Source organism: Eptesicus fuscus, chromosome 2 (assembly GCF_027574615.1).
Source record: "Eptesicus fuscus isolate TK198812 chromosome 2, DD_ASM_mEF_20220401, whole genome shotgun sequence".
Lineage (NCBI taxonomy): Eukaryota > Metazoa > Chordata > Mammalia > Chiroptera > Vespertilionidae > Eptesicus > Eptesicus fuscus.
The window spans coordinates 117332094-117352504 of record NC_072474.1 but is presented as its reverse complement, the minus strand read 5'-3'; the positions used below and the strand labels follow the sequence as shown (position 1 = coordinate 117352504).

General features: G+C 63.0%; 1 protein-coding gene across 1 annotated transcript in view; it reads right to left on the bottom strand.

The window, feature by feature from the left end:
• GAK (cyclin G associated kinase) overlaps positions 1 to 20411 on the bottom strand; it is a 40391-nt gene that overhangs the window by 1399 nt on the left and 18581 nt on the right. The window contains exons 12-26 of the mRNA XM_054708807.1: positions 16549 to 16598; positions 15931 to 16079; positions 15365 to 15487; positions 14496 to 14629; positions 11510 to 11704; positions 11083 to 11200; positions 10765 to 10844; positions 8722 to 8915; positions 8010 to 8156; positions 7422 to 7868; positions 6935 to 7108; positions 6388 to 6498; positions 4161 to 4277; positions 789 to 1013; positions 359 to 507 (exon numbers count right to left, since the gene is read on the bottom strand). Coding sequence (XP_054564782.1) covers positions 359 to 507; positions 789 to 1013; positions 4161 to 4277; positions 6388 to 6498; positions 6935 to 7108; positions 7422 to 7868; positions 8010 to 8156; positions 8722 to 8915; positions 10765 to 10844; positions 11083 to 11200; positions 11510 to 11704; positions 14496 to 14629; positions 15365 to 15487; positions 15931 to 16079; positions 16549 to 16598 — 2413 coding nt within the window. The remainder of the gene's footprint in view (positions 1 to 358; positions 508 to 788; positions 1014 to 4160; positions 4278 to 6387; positions 6499 to 6934; positions 7109 to 7421; positions 7869 to 8009; positions 8157 to 8721; positions 8916 to 10764; positions 10845 to 11082; positions 11201 to 11509; positions 11705 to 14495; positions 14630 to 15364; positions 15488 to 15930; positions 16080 to 16548; positions 16599 to 20411) is intronic.

Below are 20411 nucleotides of genomic sequence, written 5' to 3'. Positions count from 1 at the left end.
CAGAGGCCCACATCCAGCGGCCTCGGGGCACGTCGCCCTGGCCGGTGGGCGTTAGGTCCGGCTAGAACTCCCGAGGAGCCAGGCGCCGAGTAACCCAAGGAGAACGCAGAGCCTCCGCCTCCGCCTCCCACGGCCGAGCCCCTGCTTTGCGTCCACTGCAAAAACTCTCCAAGGCCAGAGCCCGGATGGGAGGCGTCCCACAAACCCTCGCGAAGGGGCGAGCTGGCCCGGCGGCTGCTGCCCACGCAGCCAAGGCCAGACGACCTGTGGCCCCAGAGAGCCTCAGCGCCCAGGACACAGCCACACCGGCTGGACGCCCTGGGTGACCCGGGCCGCTCCGCCCCCGCCCGCCGCGCACCTTCAGCTTGAGTGGGTCCGCGTCCCTCGCCTGGTCCTGCCTCCTCATCTCGGCAATGGTCCTCGGCCCCTTCTTGTCGGCCTTGGAGGAGAAGCCTTGGTTCGACAGCAGGTCTTCAAAATGGTTCTCTGACACCCGCGGCTTCTGAGCTGGAGGGGGAGGGGGTTGGACACGGCTGCCGACCCCTCTGCCCGCTGGACTCTGTGTGGGAAGCACCCACAGGGCTCCCCAGGGGCAAAGGTCGCTGCCTGGGGCTGACTTGGCTGTGCCACCCCAGGGATGACACCGCAGCCAGGCCAGTTCCCGGCAGCAGAGCCCGGCCACCAGACACCCTCGGAACCGCCCCCACCAGGCGTGGCTCCTGGGGCAAGGGCTCTGGGCTGAGCTCTCCCGGGAGAAGGTCCACGCGGAGGGAAGAGGACAGACTCACCAAAGCTGGGGACGCGGACACCCCGCTCCTCTCGGCCGCCGATAACGCTGAAGCTCGTGGTGTAGTTAGACCTTGGCTGTGCACAGGTTTTGGGGGGTGGCTTGGTCTGGGGGGCCCACGAGGCGCCCTGGGCCGGGGGCCGACTTGTCTGCCAGGAGCTGCCGCCCTTGGGAGGGGGGGCTGCTTTGGGACCGAAGCCCCCAGGAGCGAATCCACCGGGTGAGCCTGGGGAGACAGTGCCGGGCGGGGAGCGTGAACAGGGGCAGCGCCTGGTCCGTGAGGGCGTCTGAGACACACGCAGTCGGGAGCCAGGACGCAGGGCGAGCAGCCGTCGGAGCGGCTCCCGTGGGCGATGGTGGACAACCGCAGGGGCCGCGGACAGTGGGGTGGTTAGGGTGAGCGTGGGTCTGCCTCCCACGTGCTCGCAGAGCGCAGGGCTGGCTCCTAAATCCTTCATCTGGAAACACTCACAGGAACCCGGAGCCAGAGCGAGCCCGGCACACACACAGCAGATAGGCAACCGACCTCGGCATAGCTCAGGCTCCTGCCAGCTGCTACGTGTGCAGCCACGTGTGTGCTGCCATATGCATGTGTGCACGTGTGCGCACACGTATGCCCAGCTCTGTGCCATTTTACCACGCATTCCTATTTGTGTGAGCACTGGGTCCAGGTACCCATCTGTTCACCATCCCTGTGACTCACTTCAAGAATATTCTAGAAACGGCCCGGCTGGTGTGACTCCATGGTTGAGCATAGACCTACGAACAAGGAGGTCATGGTTCGATTCCCGGTCAGGGCACACGCTGGGGTTGCAGGCTCGATCCCCAGTGTGGGACGTGCAGGAGGCAGCCAATCAGATTCTCTCCTCATTGATGTTCCTCTCTCTTTCCCTTCCTCTCTGAAATCTGTCTATTCATCTATCTATCTATCCAGCCAGCCGTCTATCTATGTCTGTCTATCCATCTGCCTATCTATTCATCTATCTATCTATCCATCTATCCGTCTATCTACCCATCTGTCTATCTATCCGTCTATCTAACTATTCGTCTATCTATCCATCTATGTCTATCTATCCGTCTATCCGCCTATCTACCCATCCGTCTATCCACCTATTTATCCGTCTGCCTGTCTATCCATCTATCTATCCATCTATGTCTATCTATCCGTCTGTCTATCCGTCTATGTCTGTCTATCTACGTTAAATGCTCTAGAAAGGGACTCAGAATGGATTAGCCTCTGCAAGGAGCTCTTCTCACCCAGGACGCCCCTTTCACTCTGAGCAGCATTTCCTGGGGACGCACTAAGGGTCACTCAGCCACCAGCCCAGGTTGGAGAGTTTACAAAGCTGCTGTGAATACGTGTATACAGCTGTGAACACATGTGTACAGGCATGTGCAGGCCTCCACTTGCATCTCTCTGGGTGAATGCTGGTTGTATGTTTACTTTTATAGAAACTGGCCCTCACACCCCAGCAGCTGCAAGTGAGCCATGCTGGGCGTCTCCTCCGACTTGCCCCCTTTCTGACGGGACGGCGCTCTGCGTTCCATGGACAGCAGGTGGTTCTCATGCCGAGGAGGTGCCGGGGGCAGGAACGTCACCCCTGCTCACACCCGCCACCCGGCACGGCTGTTTTCAAGGCCGTTTCACCCGCGTGCTGTGCTGTGGGGCCGGGTGGCCTCCTCCTGTCTGCAGCGCCTCTCCCCCCTGTCCCCCCCGACGGGCATTCAAAGAGCAGCTTGTCCTTCAGCTTGTCCTCCGGTGGCTCCTGCCGTGGATTCACGGGCCTGGCCTGTCGTTCCCTTCCTCCCCTGGCTCCGCTTTGGCTTCCAGGACCCGAGATGAGGCTGTGGTGACGAGCTCTCTTCTCCCAGCGGCGCTGCCGTGCACCCCAGGTCTGGGCCTCCCACCTCCACCTCATCCAGTGCGGCACCCCCGCCCCACACATCCCGAGAGCAGCTGTTCTCTGTCAGGTTCTCACGGCTGCGCCTGGTGTCCAGCTGGCCCTGTGGTCAGAGCAGGACGATGGGCCGTGACCCTTCTGTCACACGGCCCCGCAGTGCAGGCCGCAGGGGCAGGCGGATGTCCGTGGCCCGTGGCAGCGGTGCCCAGCCCCGCGCCTGCTGGCAGCGAGCAGTGTCCCCAGGTTTGGCGGAGAGGGTGTGAGGTCTCCAGCGGAGTCTGAGCCTGTTTACTTCTCCTCTCAGTGCCACCAGCTTTATTCACACCCATTCCGCGGCGGGTACGACAGGGTGTCGGGCGCAGTGCAGAGCTGAGGACCGGCTCCATCCTGAGAATGGACGACTCAGATCCGATAAGTCCTCCCCACTGGGTCTGCAGCCCACAGCCCAGGGGGCGCCCAGGAGGCTGGGGATGGCCTAAGCCAGAGCCACGCAGGGCTGGGCGCCAAGGCAACGCAAACTTCCAGAGACCCCAGAGACACTGCAACCTCAACTCCAGGAAACTTTAAAGAACAAACTGCCCACGGGACGAAAACCTCCAGGGCTCAAAAGGCTGGCAGCAGGCCGGCCTGGCGGGGCTCAGTGGTTGTCGACCCCGGAACCAAGAGGTTGCGGGCTCGATCCCCAGTGGGAGGCGTGCAGGAGGCAGCCCATGGATGATTCCCTCTCATCACTGATATCTCTCTCTCTCCTCCCATTCTCCCTCTAAAAATCAATAACAGCATTCTTTTTTAAAGAAATCCTATAACCTTTACCTAAAAAAAGAGTAGCAGAAGGGCCCACATGACGAGGGATGGATGCCGGCCGGCCCTGCAGATGCCCGCAGCAGGAGAGGGAGACGAGGCAGGGGAGCCGGGGGGGGGGGGGGGGGGCGGGCAGCAGACAGCAGGGAGCCTCGTGCTGAGGGACCTCGGCTTCCCACGAAGGCTCAGGGGCGCCGAGGCGGCCCCCACTCAGCAGGGGAGACGCTGGATCAGCCGAGCAGGCCTCCCCAGAAGACACCACTTCCAACCTGGAGTTCCACCCCGCCGCCCGCCGAGGGAGGAGACTCTCAGATACCCACATGTGTCTGGAGGCACCAAGGGGCCAGGGACATGGGTCCCAGGGCGCCGGGTCAGCTCTGAGAGGTTCGAGGCCACAGGCAGGCATGACACCCCTGGGGCCCCCACGTGGAGACCCACCCCCTTACACACCTAGCACCTGCGCGGCAGCTTGGTCTCCAAGCCTCTGCCACAGGGCAGGCGGCTGCCCCGAGGGTCACTGTGCCCTGGGCCTTGGGGACGGAGGGAAGGCGTGTCTAGGCACTGAGCCTGGCAGAGTGGGAGGAGAACAGACGACTGCACCTCCCAGCGCAGGCCTAGCTCTGCACCCCCCCCACCCGCCCTGCGCCCTCTCGACCCGCCCTGCACCTCACCTTGGAGGCTGGAGCTGAGGTCCCCGAGGTCTGCAAACGGGTCCAGGCTCTGAGACTTGGCCCGGCTGGCCGGGGGGCCAGGAGGGGCTGGCGGGCCACCAGGAGGGAAGAAGGGGCCTGGAGGAGGACAGAGGACGTTAAAGCAGCGCCACCAAAGGGAGACGCAGCCCAGCTCTCTGCTGAGGCTCCCGCCGGCCTCGCGCAGGACACGGACACGCACGAGACCAGAGCTGCCCCCACGGAAGACGCCCTGAAGCGTAAAGACCTAAAACGACTGTGTCCCGACTTGGTGATGCTGCTTCCTGGAACCCCTCACGTCTGAACATGCTTTGTGATACTATGACGGCTGCCCCGCTTTCTCCCTCTGCCCCCTCCACCCAGCCCTGCCCTCCCCGCCCCGGCCACCACCACACTGTGGTCTATGGGCTATGCACGTAGTTCTTTGGCTAATCCCTTCATCCTCTTCCATCCAGGCGTCCCCCACCGCCCGCCCCGACCTCTGTCAGTCTGCTCCATGCTTCCAGGCCTCTGGTCTATTTTGTTTATTGTGTTCATCAGATTCCACATGAGTGCGATCATGGGATACGTGTCTTTCTCTGACTGGCTCATTTCACTTAGCAGGATACTCTCCAGGTCCCTCCATGCTATTGCAAAGGGTAAGAAGTCCTTTTTTACTGCTGCAGAGTATTCCATGGTGTAGACGTCCCACAGCTTTTCCAATCTATTCCCTAGAGGCTGATGCACGAAATTTGTGCAAGAGTAGGCCTTCCTTCCTCCGACTGCCAGCACCGGCTTCTCTCTGGCACACTGGACCCGGGCTTCCCTCTCAGCCCCCTTCATCCGGAAGGTCGTCTGGAAGGACGTCCGGTCTAATTAGCCTATTACACTTCTATTATTATTGATCTGCTGATGGGCACTTGGGCCGTTTCCAGATCTTAGCTATTGTAAGTTGTGCTGCTATGAACGTAGGGGAGCATATATCCTTTCTGATGGGTGTTTCTGGTTTCTTGGGATATAGTCCTATGAGTGGGATGACTGGGTCAAATGGGAGTTCCATTTTTAGTTTTTGAGGAAACTCCATACTGTTCTCCACAGTGGCTGCACCAGTCTGCATTCCCACCAGCAGTGCACGAGGGTTCCTTTTTCTCCGCATCCTCGCCAGCACTTGTCGTGTGTTGATTTGCTGATGGTAGCCATTCTGACAGGTGTGAGGTGATACTTCATTGTTGTTTTAATTTACTTCTCTCTGATGATCAGTGACTCTGAGCATGTCTTCATCCGTCTCTTGGCCTTCTGTATGTCCACTTTGGAGAAGTGTCCATTCAGGTCCTTTGCCCATGTTTAATTGGATTGTCTTCCTTCTGTCAAGTTGTCTAAGTTCTTTATATATTTTTTAAATTAACCCTTATCAAATGCATCGCTGTTGAACATAGTCTCCCATTCAGGGAGCTCCTTTTCACTTTGATGTATGGTATTCTTTATAACAGTGTCAGTCTGAGGATATTCTGAGCAAACTGCTGTACAGCCACGTGGAGGCACGTAATCATCATTGCAAATACCGGCTGCTCCTACGGGAAGGGCTCTCATAGGCTAACAGGAGGAGGGAACTTCCTGTGCGAAAAGGAACACGAAGAGTTCCCAAAAGAAACACAAAGCCAAGGACGTGCCGTACGTCAGCTCAGGTGCAGAACGGGACGCAAGCGGGACAGCGGCGTCTACCCCAGTGGGAACAGCGTCTTAGTCGCCGTCCAGCTTTGTGAGACCAGAGGCCGGGGGCTCGTGGGCAAGCCCGTCGCCAGGAGGTCCTGAGGGGACGCGTGCCACAGGCCTCGTCACAGGGTCGCCTCCAACAGCCCCGGCAAGCCAGTTCCCCGGGACAGAACCACAGACGGAGGAAGGACAGACGTCCAGCCAGTGAGCGCGGGACCCTCCTGTCCTGGGCAGGCCCTCCAGAGGCACAGCAGCCGCAGGACCCAGAAACCACGCAGAGACGCCGTGGTGAGTGTCGGCCATGGGCGTGTCCTACGCGCCCACAGGAGACGAGCAGGGAGCACGTGGAGGGCGCCAGGCGCCTGTGCACACCTGCAGGGGCGGGCGGGGAGGAGAGCAGGACGCCCTGGGACAGCCCTGGACGTGCTGACCAGGGCGCGGCCACGCCCACCAGGACCCCCAACCCTGGGAGGGCAGGGCTGCGTCTTGGCGACGTGGAGGAGGGGCAGGGCCGTACCTTCTGTGGCTGGAGCAGGGGCCGGCGCCTCAGCCCAGGAGTCCCATCCTCCCAGCAGGTCCGGGTGGCTGGCCGAGGCGGACATCCTGCTGGGCTCGGCTGGCGCGTCCCCTGGGAGAGAGCAGCACCACGTGTGGCCCCCAGTGGGGTGGGTTTGGCCTTCAAATGGCTCCTATCCCCCCGACACACCCACACACAGACACCCGCCAAATGGGAGCAGGAGGGACAGAGGACGGCTGGCCGGGGCACCTGGCCGAGTCCCAGTGGGCCCAGCTGGGCACTCGCTCAGCCAGCACTGACCAGCCTCCCCCCTCACAGGCTGTGGACGCCTCACACCACTGAAGGGACCGAGGGGACGGTGAGTGGGTGGAAAGCTCCCAGGACAACACAACAGGTCGCCCTCCCGCAGAGGCTCATACTCACTCACTGCACACGGCGCCCCAGGACCTCTGCCCACCTCCCCGGAACCTGGCAGAGCACGAGGGTGGACACCAGCGGCCGCCTCGTCCTCCGGGGAGGGAGGCCCTGCAGCCCCGCAGCTACTCACCCAGCTGCAGGAAGTCGGTGCTGCAGGCCGGGGGCGGGGCGCTGTGGGTGGAGGGGAAGGACGCAGGCTGAGTGGCCAGAGAGTCTGAATTAAGAAATTCACCAAAGAGGTTGGGCTTGGAGCAGGGCTGGGCGTCTGGATCGGATGTCAGCAGGAGAGAGTCGAACGGGTCGGCTGCAGAGACACCCAGGAGCGGGTGAAGTGAGGCGTGTGCGGGCACCACGGGAGCACCCAGCCCAGAGCGCCAGGCCCCACCCGGCTGCACGGCCTGGACAATGAGACAACCCCGCGGACCCAGGAGGACACAGGGGGACCGAGAGCTGGGCACAGCCTCCGTCCCGACGCCCTCGCCTCAGACAAGCAGCCGAGAAGGACGGGCCACTTCCGGTCCTGGCTGCAGCCCCGCCCACCATCCTCAGCTCCTCCCAGGCCCTGGCAGCTCACAGACCTGGAGGCCAAACCACTGGAACCCTCTCAGCTCACATACCGGCTGCGGGGGGCCCGCCTGTGGTGGGGGCGGGACTCGTGAAGAGCAGGGGGGTCTCCCCACCGAGGAGGTCGCCTGGGGCACCCTCGGGAGCAGCCTCCGGGGCTCCCAGGAGGCAGCTGAGCAGGTCGGCGTTGCTGGGGGGCCCTCCAGGGGCCTGAGGGGGTGCTGGCCCTGCCTCGGAGTGCAGCCCCAGCAGGTCGACGCCATCCTCTGGCTGCCTGGGCTCCTGCGGCGTGGCTGGCCTGTTTGCATCGAAAATCAACTCTTGCTCTGGGGCCTTCGCTGCTGGGCCTGGCGTGTCCTCGTCTGCCGTGTCCCTGCTCTCGGCGGAGAGCGTGGCCACATCCTCGTCTGATGGCTCGCTCTCCCCTGCGTCCGCAGCCGGGACGGATGGTGTCTCCTGGGCAAAGTTGCTCTCTGGGCCCGGCTCTCCGTCTCTCTCCTCTGAAAGAGAGCAGTGCGCTGACGGCCGAGCCACGCTGATGGGCAAGCCGGGGGGAGAGGGTCTGGAAGCAAGCTGAGCAGCGCAGGCCGAGGGCACGGAGGTGCTCAGACACGCGGCACTGGCGGCCCCGCCGTGCGTACCCTGCCAGTCCAGCGTGTGCAGAAAGTGGTTGGTGTCCGTGCCACTGCTCTGCGGGGACTCTGACTCCGTGGGCTCAGTGTCGGGAGATCCCGTCTCGGCGTCGTACTGGGCGCTGGAGCCTGGCTGCCTGGGGAGCTCGGGCTTCCCTGCGGGGAGAGGAGGGCATCAGGCCGGCAAGCCCCGCGCACCGTCCTGCAGCAACCGGCAGGCCCGCTCCAGACCGCCGGGACCCTGCGCTGAGGGCCACCGAGTCCAGTCTGCACACGGAGCCCAGTGCAGGCTCAGACGCTGGCCTGGGTCACATGTGCACACACATGTACACGCACACATGTGCGCGCACACACACGCTTCACAGCGCACACGCACACCTCGGGCACTTGGCTGCCTTCACGTAAGGAAACGCACACACTGCACCCGAGGGCACGGGGGCGCTGTGCCGTGGCCACAGGGAGCACAGCCCCGCCAGCGCACTGCCTACGCTACTTCCTGTAACTGCTCTGCAATGAGAAGACGAGACGCCTGTGCTGGGGGAGGGTCGCCAGGAAGAAGCTCTGGCGTGCCGGCGGCCTGGCTGGGCCCAGCTGGTCCGGAACGAGGCTCTATGCCGGCTCCCGGTGCCGGGCAAAGGGGAGGCGCAGGCAGAAACAAGCACCGCCGCCAAGATAGACCTGGCCCTGCTGCGGGGCCCGGCGCTGACCCCCAAGGACTCACCAAATTTAGACAGGACGTCCTGCTGCTCCTCTCGGCTGGAAAAGAGGATCTTGGGGTTCAGCCCCCTCATGCTGGTGCTCTCCCAGGGCGGCGCCTCCCGGCTGGGCCGGTCTCGGGGCTCCACCTCCACCTCGAGGCTCACTTGGAACAGATCTGGGTATTTCTCCTGAATGTCACAGGCGTCCAGGTCATACCTGCAGGCGCCACACCCGTCAGGGGAGCTCACCTCGAGTCCCCGGAACACGAGCACAGAACAGGCCACACCCCGCCTGGCCGCAGGAGTCTGTGCCGGGCCTGAGCACCCCTCAGAGCAGCACCGGCTTGTCGGGCGCACTGGGCCTGCCCTCCCCCTGGGTCCTGGGTCCAGGTCAGGCCGTCTGAGATACTAAATGTGTTTCCGTGGAAACGATGCCATCGCCCTGGCCGACGCCCCGATGGCTAACAGGTGCCCCTGAGACAGAGGCCCCGCAATCGCCTGCAGGGAGGCGGCACCCGCCCCTGCTGGGAGGGAAAGGGACAGGCGAGACGCCACAGGACCTGGTCTCCATGCGCCACCAGAGGCAGCGGCCAGGGGCCGGGCGCACAGATGTGTCCAGGGCGAGCGGCAGCAGTGACCAGTGACCGCGTCACCAATGGGCTCGGCTCTCCAGGGAACCCAGGAAGGTCACAGACACCTGAGGCCTGAGGTCACCCTGCGACTCACGATGCCGAGACACCGCAGCCCTCAGCGGCAGGCTCGGGCTCAGGCCACGCACCCACATCCGTGTGCGTCTCGTTTCATGTATCAGAGCAGTAAAACAACAAAACATGGAAACACGAGACGGCAGCAGGTTCCTGAGACCACAGGTGTGGAGGGAGGGGCTCTGCCGTCCCCCACCGTCCGGGGCACCCACCCAAACCGCCCCCCGACAGGAGGGGCCACGGAGACGCCGCACGGGTGCTCAGCGAGGGCGGTGGAGCCACAGCAGCTTCTCCACAGAACGGGCGAGTGACACGCCCTGGGTGGCGCCCATTGCTTCACGCCTCCCCCGCCCCCTCTCCACCGGGAGACGCAGCAGAGTGCCGCCATGCACACGCCCTCAGCTGCGGCGTCCCCTGCCCACCTGCCCCGCCCCCAGGCCACGGCCGGCCGGCCTTCCTAGGCTGGGCACCTGCAGCGAGCCGATGACACCGGCGGCCTCCCCAGCCGGAGCAGCGACGGGGGGGCCCAGGGGAGCCGAGACAGCAGGAGCCCCGCTGCAGCGAGGCCGGGAGGAGGGAGCCAGGCGGGGCCACGCAGGGGAGCACATGGCCTCGGCAGGTCAGCCCCAGGCACCACCCGGGGGCTGCCCATCCGGCCTCCCCAGCCCCACTGGCCCAGGAGACTGGCCAGGCCGGGCCCCCCGCTGACCCAGCAGGCCAGTGAGGGCACAATGAGGGCCTGTGAGCAGGGAGCGACCGGCCCTGGACGGCAGAGGGACAGGGCTCAGCCCACTGCTCCTGACACACTTGCCAGGAAGCAAAGTGCCGACGGAGGCAGGACTGCAACCCTCCCAACGCCGGAGAGAGCCCAGACAGAGGGCAGCCTGCCCAGCACGTGATCCCAAACCCCACCGACCCCCACGTGGAAAGACCCTCCTAGAAAGCTGCCACACTGACTGAGATGCCCCTCAACTCCCACCTACAGCACAGACCCAACCAGGGCCCCGCCCGCTCCCCGAGCCCTGCCCCGCCCTGCCCTCCTGTCCTCAGGGGTCCTCCCGCTGGCTTTCTCCTCAGCGCTAGGGGTTCCCACGAGGCACGCAGCCAGGGAGCAGGGGCAGCGGCAGCGGGTCCCAGGCAACCCCGAGCCTCAGCCAAGTGGCCGCGCCAGCCCAGGCCGTGGCCGTGACCCTGCTCCTCGACCCCACAGGCTCCAAGGAGCTGCTCGCGCACCTGGACTTGTGTCCTGAGCTCCTTCCTGACCAAGTCCAGAGCCCATAGGCCCCAGACTGTGTGTGACACACCCTCTGGTGACCCGTCGGCGCGCACCCCTGCTGCCCTCCCCACGGGACGCCAACGCACTTGGCGAACTTCACGGTGGTTGCGTTCCGAGGCACGAATCCCGTGTGGAACTGGACCTGGAACATCTTCATGGACGCCATCTGCGGGGAGAGCACACCTGGAGCTGGGAGGGGCCCCGGCCTCCCGTCAGACCCGCCCCCGAGCCCGAGAGCCCCGCGCACAGCTCCTGGTGCTGAGCCGTGGGCGTGGACCGCACCCTCTCCGACAAGCGTCTCCTCAGGCTCCGGGACCCCAGGCCGATGGCCGTGCCGACCTGGGGGACCAGCAGGAAGGAGAGGTCAGAGCTCACGGCCCCCGAGGCCTGCGGAGCGCGCTCACCTTGGCCTGCAGCCTGCCTCCCAGGGTGGACCGCGCGTGGTAGATGACGATGAGCACGTCCCCTTGGACGGCCGTGCCCAGGGGGATGACCGCCTTGCCGTCCTCAATCCTGAAATCCCTGTGGGGAGGACGGCGGTCCCCGTGAGACAAAGCAGTGCCGTGGGGCGGCCCCGCGAGGCCTGGGACCCACCACGCCGGCTCCGGCCGCCTCAGCTCCCTGGTTTGGCTACAAACTACCCTTGGGCGGGGGAGGAGGGTGCTTCAGGCAATACGTCCATGGAGCTTCTCAGCACACCGTCGTGGGGAGCTTGCCGCCATCGCGGGAGCCTCCACACCTCTGCGCCTCAGGGACCCACGGCGGGGCTCCAGCCGCCAGGGCCCCTCCCATCCTCCCTGCAGCACCCTCGTTGCCCTGGCCTGCCCTCACCGCATCCTGTCGTACTCCTGGGACGTGGTGGCCACGCGCTCATCCCCCACGTAGACCTCGCAGAAGGGCCGACAGCCGCTCCTCTGCTTGTTGAACAGCGGCACGGGCGTCATGACGACGGCCCGCACCAGGATGGGCTTGCTATGGGGCGTGATGGGCTCCTCCGCCACCATGTCACACATGTACTCAATGTACCTGCAGGAGACAGCGCGTCACACGTGTGCTGTGCACAGCCACACACCACGTCACACATGCTCTGCATGGCCACACACATGCTCTGTGCACGGCCGCATACCAAGTCACATACATGCTCTGCACAAATACACACACCACACACGTGCTCTGCATGGCAAGTCACACACACATCACACACATGCTCTGCATGGCTACATACATCACATGCATACTCTGTGCACACCATGTCACATGCATGCCACACGCCACATCACAGGTTCTAGTTCCATCTCCCAAACGTGATGCTGTAATTTCCACTCCGTTCAGAATGCTGTTCTATTTCGTGGGTTACTTAGGAGTAGACTGGCCAACTCTGAAACACGCAGGGTTTTCCCAGCCCCCGCTCCAACTTCTACTGGAGTCCTCTGGCCCGTGACCATGTTTTGTCCAGTGTCTGTTCTAACTTGGCTGTGGTTGAAGGGCCCTGCATGTGGCAGCTCTTGTTGAACATCCGTGTGCCGGGAAGGACGCGTCCCGCCATGGAACGTGCTCTGGACATCAGGTAGGCCCGGCTGGGGGCGTGCACTGTCTGTCCTTTTGAGAGGGCGGGTGCTGGTCCCACTGCCTGGGACGGCGTCTCTCCTGGCTCCGCTCTGCGAGCCGCTCGGCGCTCTCTGGCACGTCTCCGCAGTGCCCCCTGCGTCTGGGCTCCTGCCCGGGGACCCCTCCTGGACTTGCTTCCAATCAGAAGGGATGGGCAGTCCCTCCGTGCAGCCCCTCTCACCAGCGGACTCTTGCCTGGGCTCTCGCCAACCCCAGCAGGAGGCCGATGCCGGGACCTGAGCACAGCCAAACCGAGAGCTGGGAAGCGGGTGGGGCGAGAGCAGCCCCGGCTCAGAGCGGAGTTCCCGGGAGCACCACCAGCACCCGATGCCGTCCTGCCCGGCCCAGAACTGGGCGCGAGTCCAGGCGGCTGTGCCACGGTGACCCTCAGGCTCCCTCACTGACCGCAGCCTGGCCGGACTCTGTCCCGAGTGCAGACGGCCCTGCGCTGGGCCTGCTGCCGCACCCTCCCGTGGCCGCCATGGCCGGCAGCACCCTCCGGCCCGGGGTGGTTTGTCGGTTGCTCCGGGTCCTTCTCCCTGGTCTTCTCTTGGTCATTGAGCAGGCTCCAGCGCTCAGCTGCCTCCTCCACTGGCCGCCGAGACAGCACGGCGTCTGCCCAGGTTCTCACGAGGACCTTCCGGAGTGGCTGTCAGCAGTTTCCGCTCACCTGCGCGTGTCTTCCGCAGGGAGCACGGCCAGCAGCTGGCCTTCCGTGTCCGTCGGTGCTGCTCAGTCCTGCTGGGTCCTGAGCACCTGAGGTTTGGTGCGTCGGGACCTTGAGGAAGTTCCCGGCGCCTGGCTGGTCAGAGCTCCGTGACCCCCCAGGAGCCTTTGCCCGCCCGCCCACTGTCCAGCGCCTTCTCGGGTCCTCTCCTGCTCTCCCTTTGAGACCGACGCCTGGGAGGCGGCCTTCCCGCGCCTGCGCCGCCAGGCCCAGCATCTCACCGCTCCCTCGCAGCCCCTCTGCCGCAGGCGCGCCTTCTCTTCAGTGTCTGCCACCCTGTCCTCGGCTGTGGGGACCCTCCCGCCAGGCACCTCTGGGCTCCTCCTGCCTGTGCCCCTGGAGCCACACTCTGTCCCGTCTGGGAGCGCCCTCGGGGACTCGAGGACGGACTCCCAATCTCCGCGTCTCGCCTGCTTCTGCACACGCGCTGACCACTGGCTGGCCCTCCTCTCTGGCACCCGGCTCACGTCCGCTGCTTCGACTGCGGACTGGCCCATTGCTCCGAGGACCAACCGCTATTCCTGCGTCTGAAGCTGGTCCCACTGCTTTTTAAGTAGCTCTGCGCACCCGCACGTCCCCTGCTGGGTCGGGGGTTCCCACTGTCAGGCCACACCCCACTAACAGCCCTCCTCCCGCTCTGCCTGATGGTGAGCGGCTGTTCGGCGGGATCTCACGGAGGCTCTGGACCCTCGGCACAGCTGGAATTCAGGAGCAAAAATGGCTCTCAGGCCCGTGTGGCTCAGTGGCTGAGGGTTAACCCATGAACCAGGAAGTCACAGCTCAATTCCCAGTCGGGGGGGGGGGGGGGGTACATGCCCAGTGGGGGGCCTGCAGGAGGCAGCTGATGGGTGTTCTCTCACTGACGTCTCTCTCTCTCTCTCTCTCTCTCAAAAAAAATCAACAAAAACCTATTTTTTAAAAAGACTTTCAGGTCATGTTGAAAGGGTCAGCAGTCCTTTGGCTTGGTGACCTCGCCACTTCCCAGCGACACAGGACACAGCTGGTGGCTGGCTCCCTGGCACCAGGCCCAGCCCGGCATCGGGGTGGCCCCATAGCAGGACGGCCTTTGCCCGCCCGCCCACTGTCCACAGGCTGTGCCACCATCCAGGGCAGAAGGAATGGCCTGAACCCCTTCCTTCCTTCCACCATCGCCCGCCCACACAGGCCCACGTGCCCAGAGCTGGCGGCCAGAGTGCTGCCCGTCGCCTCAGGGCACATGTGCTACGAGGGCTGGTGCCCGGGAACGGGACAGAGGCACGGCCCGCCGCCCAGGGCCGGGGAGGCTGACTCCAACCACCCTGACCCTCTGGCCAGGCTCCTGGCGGCACAGCAGGGACAGGCCTGGCAGCACGGGCAGGGCTGGGTTCGCCACCTGGAGCCCCACCCACACCACACACCCCCTTCCGAAACCCTTCCAACCTCCAGGGCCACGGCGGCAACACCCAGGGACACCGCATCCAGCGTCCGACCGCGGGACGGTACCTTTTGTGGGACGGCCAAATGCCCGGTGGGCAGCGCTTCATGCTGAACATGTACACGGCGGCCTCGGCGGTGCTGAAGAGCCGGCAGAAGCACAGGAAGGAGCAGACGGCCACAGCCGACGCCGCTCGCCCGTCCTAGGAGAGGGCACAGGCAGCCCCTGGGGCTCAGCACCGCCTCCCGCGGGCAGACAGCGGCCTCCCCGGCAGAGCAGCTTCTGACCGTGCAGACACGCCCACACAGACGGGCGCCTTCGTGACGGCACAAGACGTGGCGTCTCCAACGGGACACGCGGCCTCACTGCCCCCACGTGCACCCCTCACTGAGCCCTCCTGGTGTCACTGCGAGTGACTGACCAACACCAGGACAGCTGTGCTAACCTTCGCGCCCACACTCAGCGGGCGCTGTGACGCCCACCCCTCAGCCTCACTGTGCAGTGGGTAGGGGTGCCCAGCTGCAGTCAGGAGGGACAGAAGTGGGTGCGGGGCAGGGCCGTCAAGACCCCTGTGGGTGCTGCCTCGAGGGGAGACGAGAGAACGCACCTGGGCCCCGCATGCTGCGCCAGAAGAGCGACCACCTGTGTGGGCAGCTTCCCAGCAGCAGCTGATGCCCAGGGGCCTGGGGTGCACCCACGCGGGGAGAGGGCGCTTCACTGATGGGCACCCAGACCCTGCCAGGGGGCACGCGCCAGCCCAGCGCCCCACAGTCCCCGGCTCAGGGAGGGGCAGGCAGCTGGTGCCCCACTCCCCACCCGGGCCACCACCCAGGACACCGCCCCGTCCGACGCCCGGGGTGCACGACTGTCCCCCGTCCCCGGAGCCCAGGGCCCAGGGCAGGTCCCCCTCCCCTCCTCTAACGCGTCGCACACTCACCGTGCAGTGCAGCACGCACACGTTCTTGTGGTCCTGCCGCAGCCACCAGTGCATGTCCCTGCAGATGCTGTAGAGGCTGCGCAGGCTCGGGGCCCGCCGGGCGGCCCACCCGCACTCGGACACCTGCAGGACGGGCCCAGCTCAGCCTGACACGCTCGCCCGTCGGGGGGCTCCCACCACGAGCGCCCGCCCTGCTGGCACGCTGCTCTGCGACAGGACGGGTGCCGGGCAGACGGACCGGCAACGGGAGCCGGGAGCCGGAGCCAGCCCCTGCCACGCTTGGGTCAGCCGTAAACAGCGTCCGTGACCCAAAATTCAGGAACCATGAAAACCATGTGGCCTCAGGTTCCCACGGGCGAGAAGCAGCGAGGCCCGAGGCTCGCTGGTCTCTGCACCTCCACCCGACTCGTCCGTGTCCGTGAGATGACCCCAGGCTGTCAGCACGCCCCTGAACACCAGCCCTGGCATCACAGCCGAGACCCTGCAGAGCCCGCTGCACGGGCTGCGTGTCGTCAGCAGGCCTGTGAGGCCCTGCAGGGCGCGGCAGGGGAGGCGGGAGCACTCACGCGGTTGTGGAACTTGGCGGGCCGGTACGTCCTTGAGGACAGGTTGTAGACGGCGTAGTGCCCCGGGTGCTTGGAGTCCAGAAACAAGCGCACGTCCTCGATGTTGTTTTTGATGGCGGATTCCACACCCTCCGCCGGGAAGGACATCACTGAAAGGAAACAGCCCGTCAGCTCAGGCCCCATCCTGCCTCCGGCTGGTGCCGGCAGACGCAGTGCTGAGGTGCAGCCAGACCTCCCCGCCCGCGGCCCGCCTGCCACCCACAGGAGCCCCTCGGGACCTCCCCACGGTGCATCTGGGCGGTAGGTCCTGCCGAGACCCCACGCACAGCAGGGTCTCCAAGGCTCCGATCTCGTCTTTGGTTTCGATTTGGCCTGGAGACCGCATTTCAACTGTGCGTGGCCTCGCTCCTTCCTCCACCGCGGAGCCCAGACACTCCAGCCCGGGAGAAGCTGCTGCCCACGCACCGTCCACTGCGGGCCTGGAGGCGCCCGGACACAGGGCCCTTCCCCGCCCCCGCCCTCCACGCCCAGGCTGCAGCAGGCTGAGTGGGAGGCCCGTGTCCCGTGCCATCGCCGACAGGAGGCCAGAGGAGCCCGTGGTGAGAGCGACCAACGCACCTGCGATGCGGGATGTGATGTAGGATATGTCCAGGTCTCCCTTCGCGTAACTGGAATCCAAAAGAACAGCTGGTTAGGACAGGAAACGCCCAGTGAGATGATGAGAGCTAAAGAGAGCGAGTCCTGGAGAGGCCTGGGGTGAGCCTGTGTGTGTGTGTGTGTGTGTGTGTGTGCGCGCGCGCGTGTGTGTGTGTGTGTGTGGTGTGTTGTGTGTGTGTGTGTGTGTGTGTTTGTGGTGTGTGTTGTGTGTGTGTGTGTGTGTGTGTGTGTGGTGTGTACTCAAGGGATGTATGTGGGTCACTGCGTGTGAGCGCAGGCATGTGTGTGTGAAGCTGACGTCCCCGCAAGGCGGGGGAGAGGCAGGTACCCACACAGGCCGTGACTCAGGGCTTGCTCCCCCGGAAGGTGTGATGGGGAGCTGGTTGTGACAAGCAGCAGCAAACACGCACGGCCGAGCCTCTGACCCGCACCGTCGTGCCTGGCAACCACGGGACACGGGAAACTACAGGGCACCCCAAAGGCCAGCACCCAGCCTGAAGGGACACAGCCAGCATCAGCACCAGACATGGCGGGATGCTGAAATGACCAGAGTGTAAAGCAACCGTGACCAATGACCTAGTGAACAAAGCAGACAGCACGCACGAACAGACAATGTGGGCAGAGAGGAAACCCTGAGAAAGGGCCGCCGCCGCGGCAGCACGAGGAAGCGCTGGGCTCCCTGGTGGGACACGGCCGAGGAAGCGTCTCCGAGCCACAGAACACATCAGGAGCCTCCACAACAGAAAGGCCACGGGAACAGACTGCAAACGCCAGGTGGGCACCGGGGCTGGGGGACAAGCACAGAGGCCTGACGCTCACGTCATGGGGACACAGCAAAGCAACAGAACATCTGAGACAGTAACGACTGAGAACTTCCCCACGTTCACGTCAGACACCAAACCACGAATCCAGGAAACTCGGAGACCCCCCCTCCCCGCCCAGGATAAACGCCAGGAACCTGCGCCTGGGCACACGGTGCCACCTGCAGGAAGTCGGTGAGGACGAGGTCCCGAGAGAAGCGGGTGGGGCACACCGGGCCTACGGGGACGAGGACGCAGCGGGAGGAAGGCCTGGAGAGCTAAGGGAAGCACGCCAGCACAGCGGGCTGTGCAACTGTCCTCCAAACATGACCATTTTTTCCTCAAACAGAAACCGAAGGACCTGCTGCCAGCTGTCCTATTTTGCAAGAAACGCTGTTAAAAGTCTCCTAGAGAGAAAAGGAAATCGTACCGGCCAGAAACCCAGATCCACGTGAAGAAGGAAGAGCATCAGAAAAGGAGCAGGTGAAGGGAGAACGAATACTTTTGTTTTTTAGTCTTAATTATCCGACAAGCGAGCCTGCTCAAGACAATGGTGGCAACAGAGCGTCTGTGTGCTCAGCACGCACTGTGTGCGTGTGTGCGCGTGTGCGTGTGCGTGGACCGTGTGCTTCCACATCAGCGATGAATGCCGTGACGATAGGGGAGTGGGTCACTGGGAGATGGTTGGTGGTGGTGGTGGTGGGGTCACTGGCATCGAACCCCCGAATCCCACGGCTGCAGTGCTGAGTGGACCGCACTGGCTGTGAGTGCACGCCGCCCCCACAGAGCAACCGCCGGGAAGGTAAACTAGCGCAACACATGCTAAGAACGGCGATCGTGGCACCAAATAAAACACTCCACTCAAACCACAAGAGGCAGGAGGAGAAGAAAACGGACAAAGAGCAGCGGTGAGGAGGAAGCAGCAACAGATGGGCAGCTGCTGACCCACCGCTCCAGCCATCTCCCAGCGCCAACCACCTCCGAGCCGGTGGCCTCCACGCCCGGTGACAGGCAGAGACGCCCGCACCAACCATCTCCCAGCACCAACCACCTCCGAGCCGGTGGCCTCCACGCCCGGGGACAGGCAGAGACGCCCGCACCAACCATCTCCCAGCCAGGGGTCCATCTGCACAGCGAGGGACGCCTCTTCGAGGCTTACTCAGCCTGTCCGGGTAACTTCTTTGCACGCTATATAGTTTGAACGTATTCACTCCCAATCAGTGCTGTGTCTTTTTGTTATTTTAAGGAAATGTGGTAATTTGAGGAATAGAGTTTTTAAGTTAGTGAACTTTATTAACCTTTCCTCCGTGGCTTGTGTATTTTTTGTCTCATTTAAGGAATCCAGTGTTATAAAAATATCCCTCTATAGTTTGTTAATTTTTTCTTAAAAACACACGCTTCTTAGAATTAACCGTTTAACTGGCCAGAATAACGTATTCACTGCTGGACAGGGACCCGACTTTCCCTCTGCAGACAGGGCTTGGCGCCTGCACTGACCACGGGGCCGGGCTTCCTGTCAGATGGTGTTTCGTGGGATTCCCAGGCCTCGGTGCGCCATCTGTCAGCCTCAGCACTCAACTCACCACACGGACGCCAGAGAAAGCTCACAGGTGTAACAGGATCCTCCTCTATATTCTTACTTTTTAAAATACTCCTGGCAATAATTGGTAACATGAATTTTAAGATCAAAATCTATGAAAACAGCCTGGCCAGCGTGGCTCAGTGGTTGAGTGTCAACCTATGAACCAGGAGGTCGGGGTTCGATTCCAGTCAGGGCACATGCCCGGGTGAGGGCTTGATTTCCAGTGAGGAGCGTGCAGGAGGCAGCTGATCCATGATTCTCTCTCATCATTGATGTTTCTCTCCCTCTCCCTTCCTCTCTGAAATCAATACAAATATAGTCTTAAAAAATCTATGAAGCCGAAACCGGTTTGGCTCAATGGATAGAGCTTTGGCCTTCGGACTCAGGGGTCCCAGGTTCGATTCCGGTCAGGGGCATGTGCCTTGGTTGCGGGCACGTCCCCAGTGGGGGGGGGTGTGCAGGAGGCAGCTGATCGATGTTTCTCTCTCATTGATGTTTCTAACTCTCTATCCCTCTCCCCTCCTCGCTGTAAAAATCAATAAAATATATATTTTTTAAAAATCTATGAAAACAACTTTTATGACAATGAATTTATAGCTTAATTGAAAAGTGATACCACCTTTAAAATTCTCCCCAATGTAAGTTTCTCCACTTGCTCAGGTCTAATTTTATGGTTCTCGCTGGACTCAGCCAGGCAGGGCAGGCTGAGCAGGGAGGGGGTCCCGCTGGCTCCACGGGCACCTCGGAGGGAGGAGGGGCGCCCGCAGGCCTGGGGAGGCGTCCCTGCTGGAGCCCAGCGTCAGCACCACTGAGGCCATGGCCCTAGTCTGGCCGCAAACTAGTAAGACACGGAGCCTAGGAAGCACGCAGGCAGCCTGACACGTTAGCTCTAGAATTCCTGTGCAGACACAGCTGAGAGGAACACGACTCTCCTGGGAAGGACGGACGGACAGAGAGGCACGCACACAGACAGCAGCAGCAGCAGCGCCGAGGGCTGCGGGACGTCAGGCGCGGACGGGAGGGGGAAGCTCAGGGGACGGGTGGGGGACCTGGGTCACGGACGGGGACAGTGCCCTGCTTGCATCAGCAGACAAGAACCAGTGAAAAATCCCCAGTAAGGTCCTCGTAGATTAAAGACCCGGATGTACAAGAAAACCATTAAAAACACATTTAATTTAAACATTCTGAAACACGTATTTTGAAACACATCTAACCTTCCTACTCAGGAAAACAAACAAAAGACATAAAGGGAAGTAGGGGTAGATGTGTGCTTTAATTAAAACCCAACAGAAAAAGACAAGTAACTGACAAGGAAAAACTGCTGTTTTTGTCTTTTTCACAAAGTGAAACATAAAAACCTAAGCCCTCGGCTGAGTCCGGGCGCTCACATCTACACGAGCAAGGCGCCATGCCCACTGCACACGCCCCACAGCCCGGGCAGG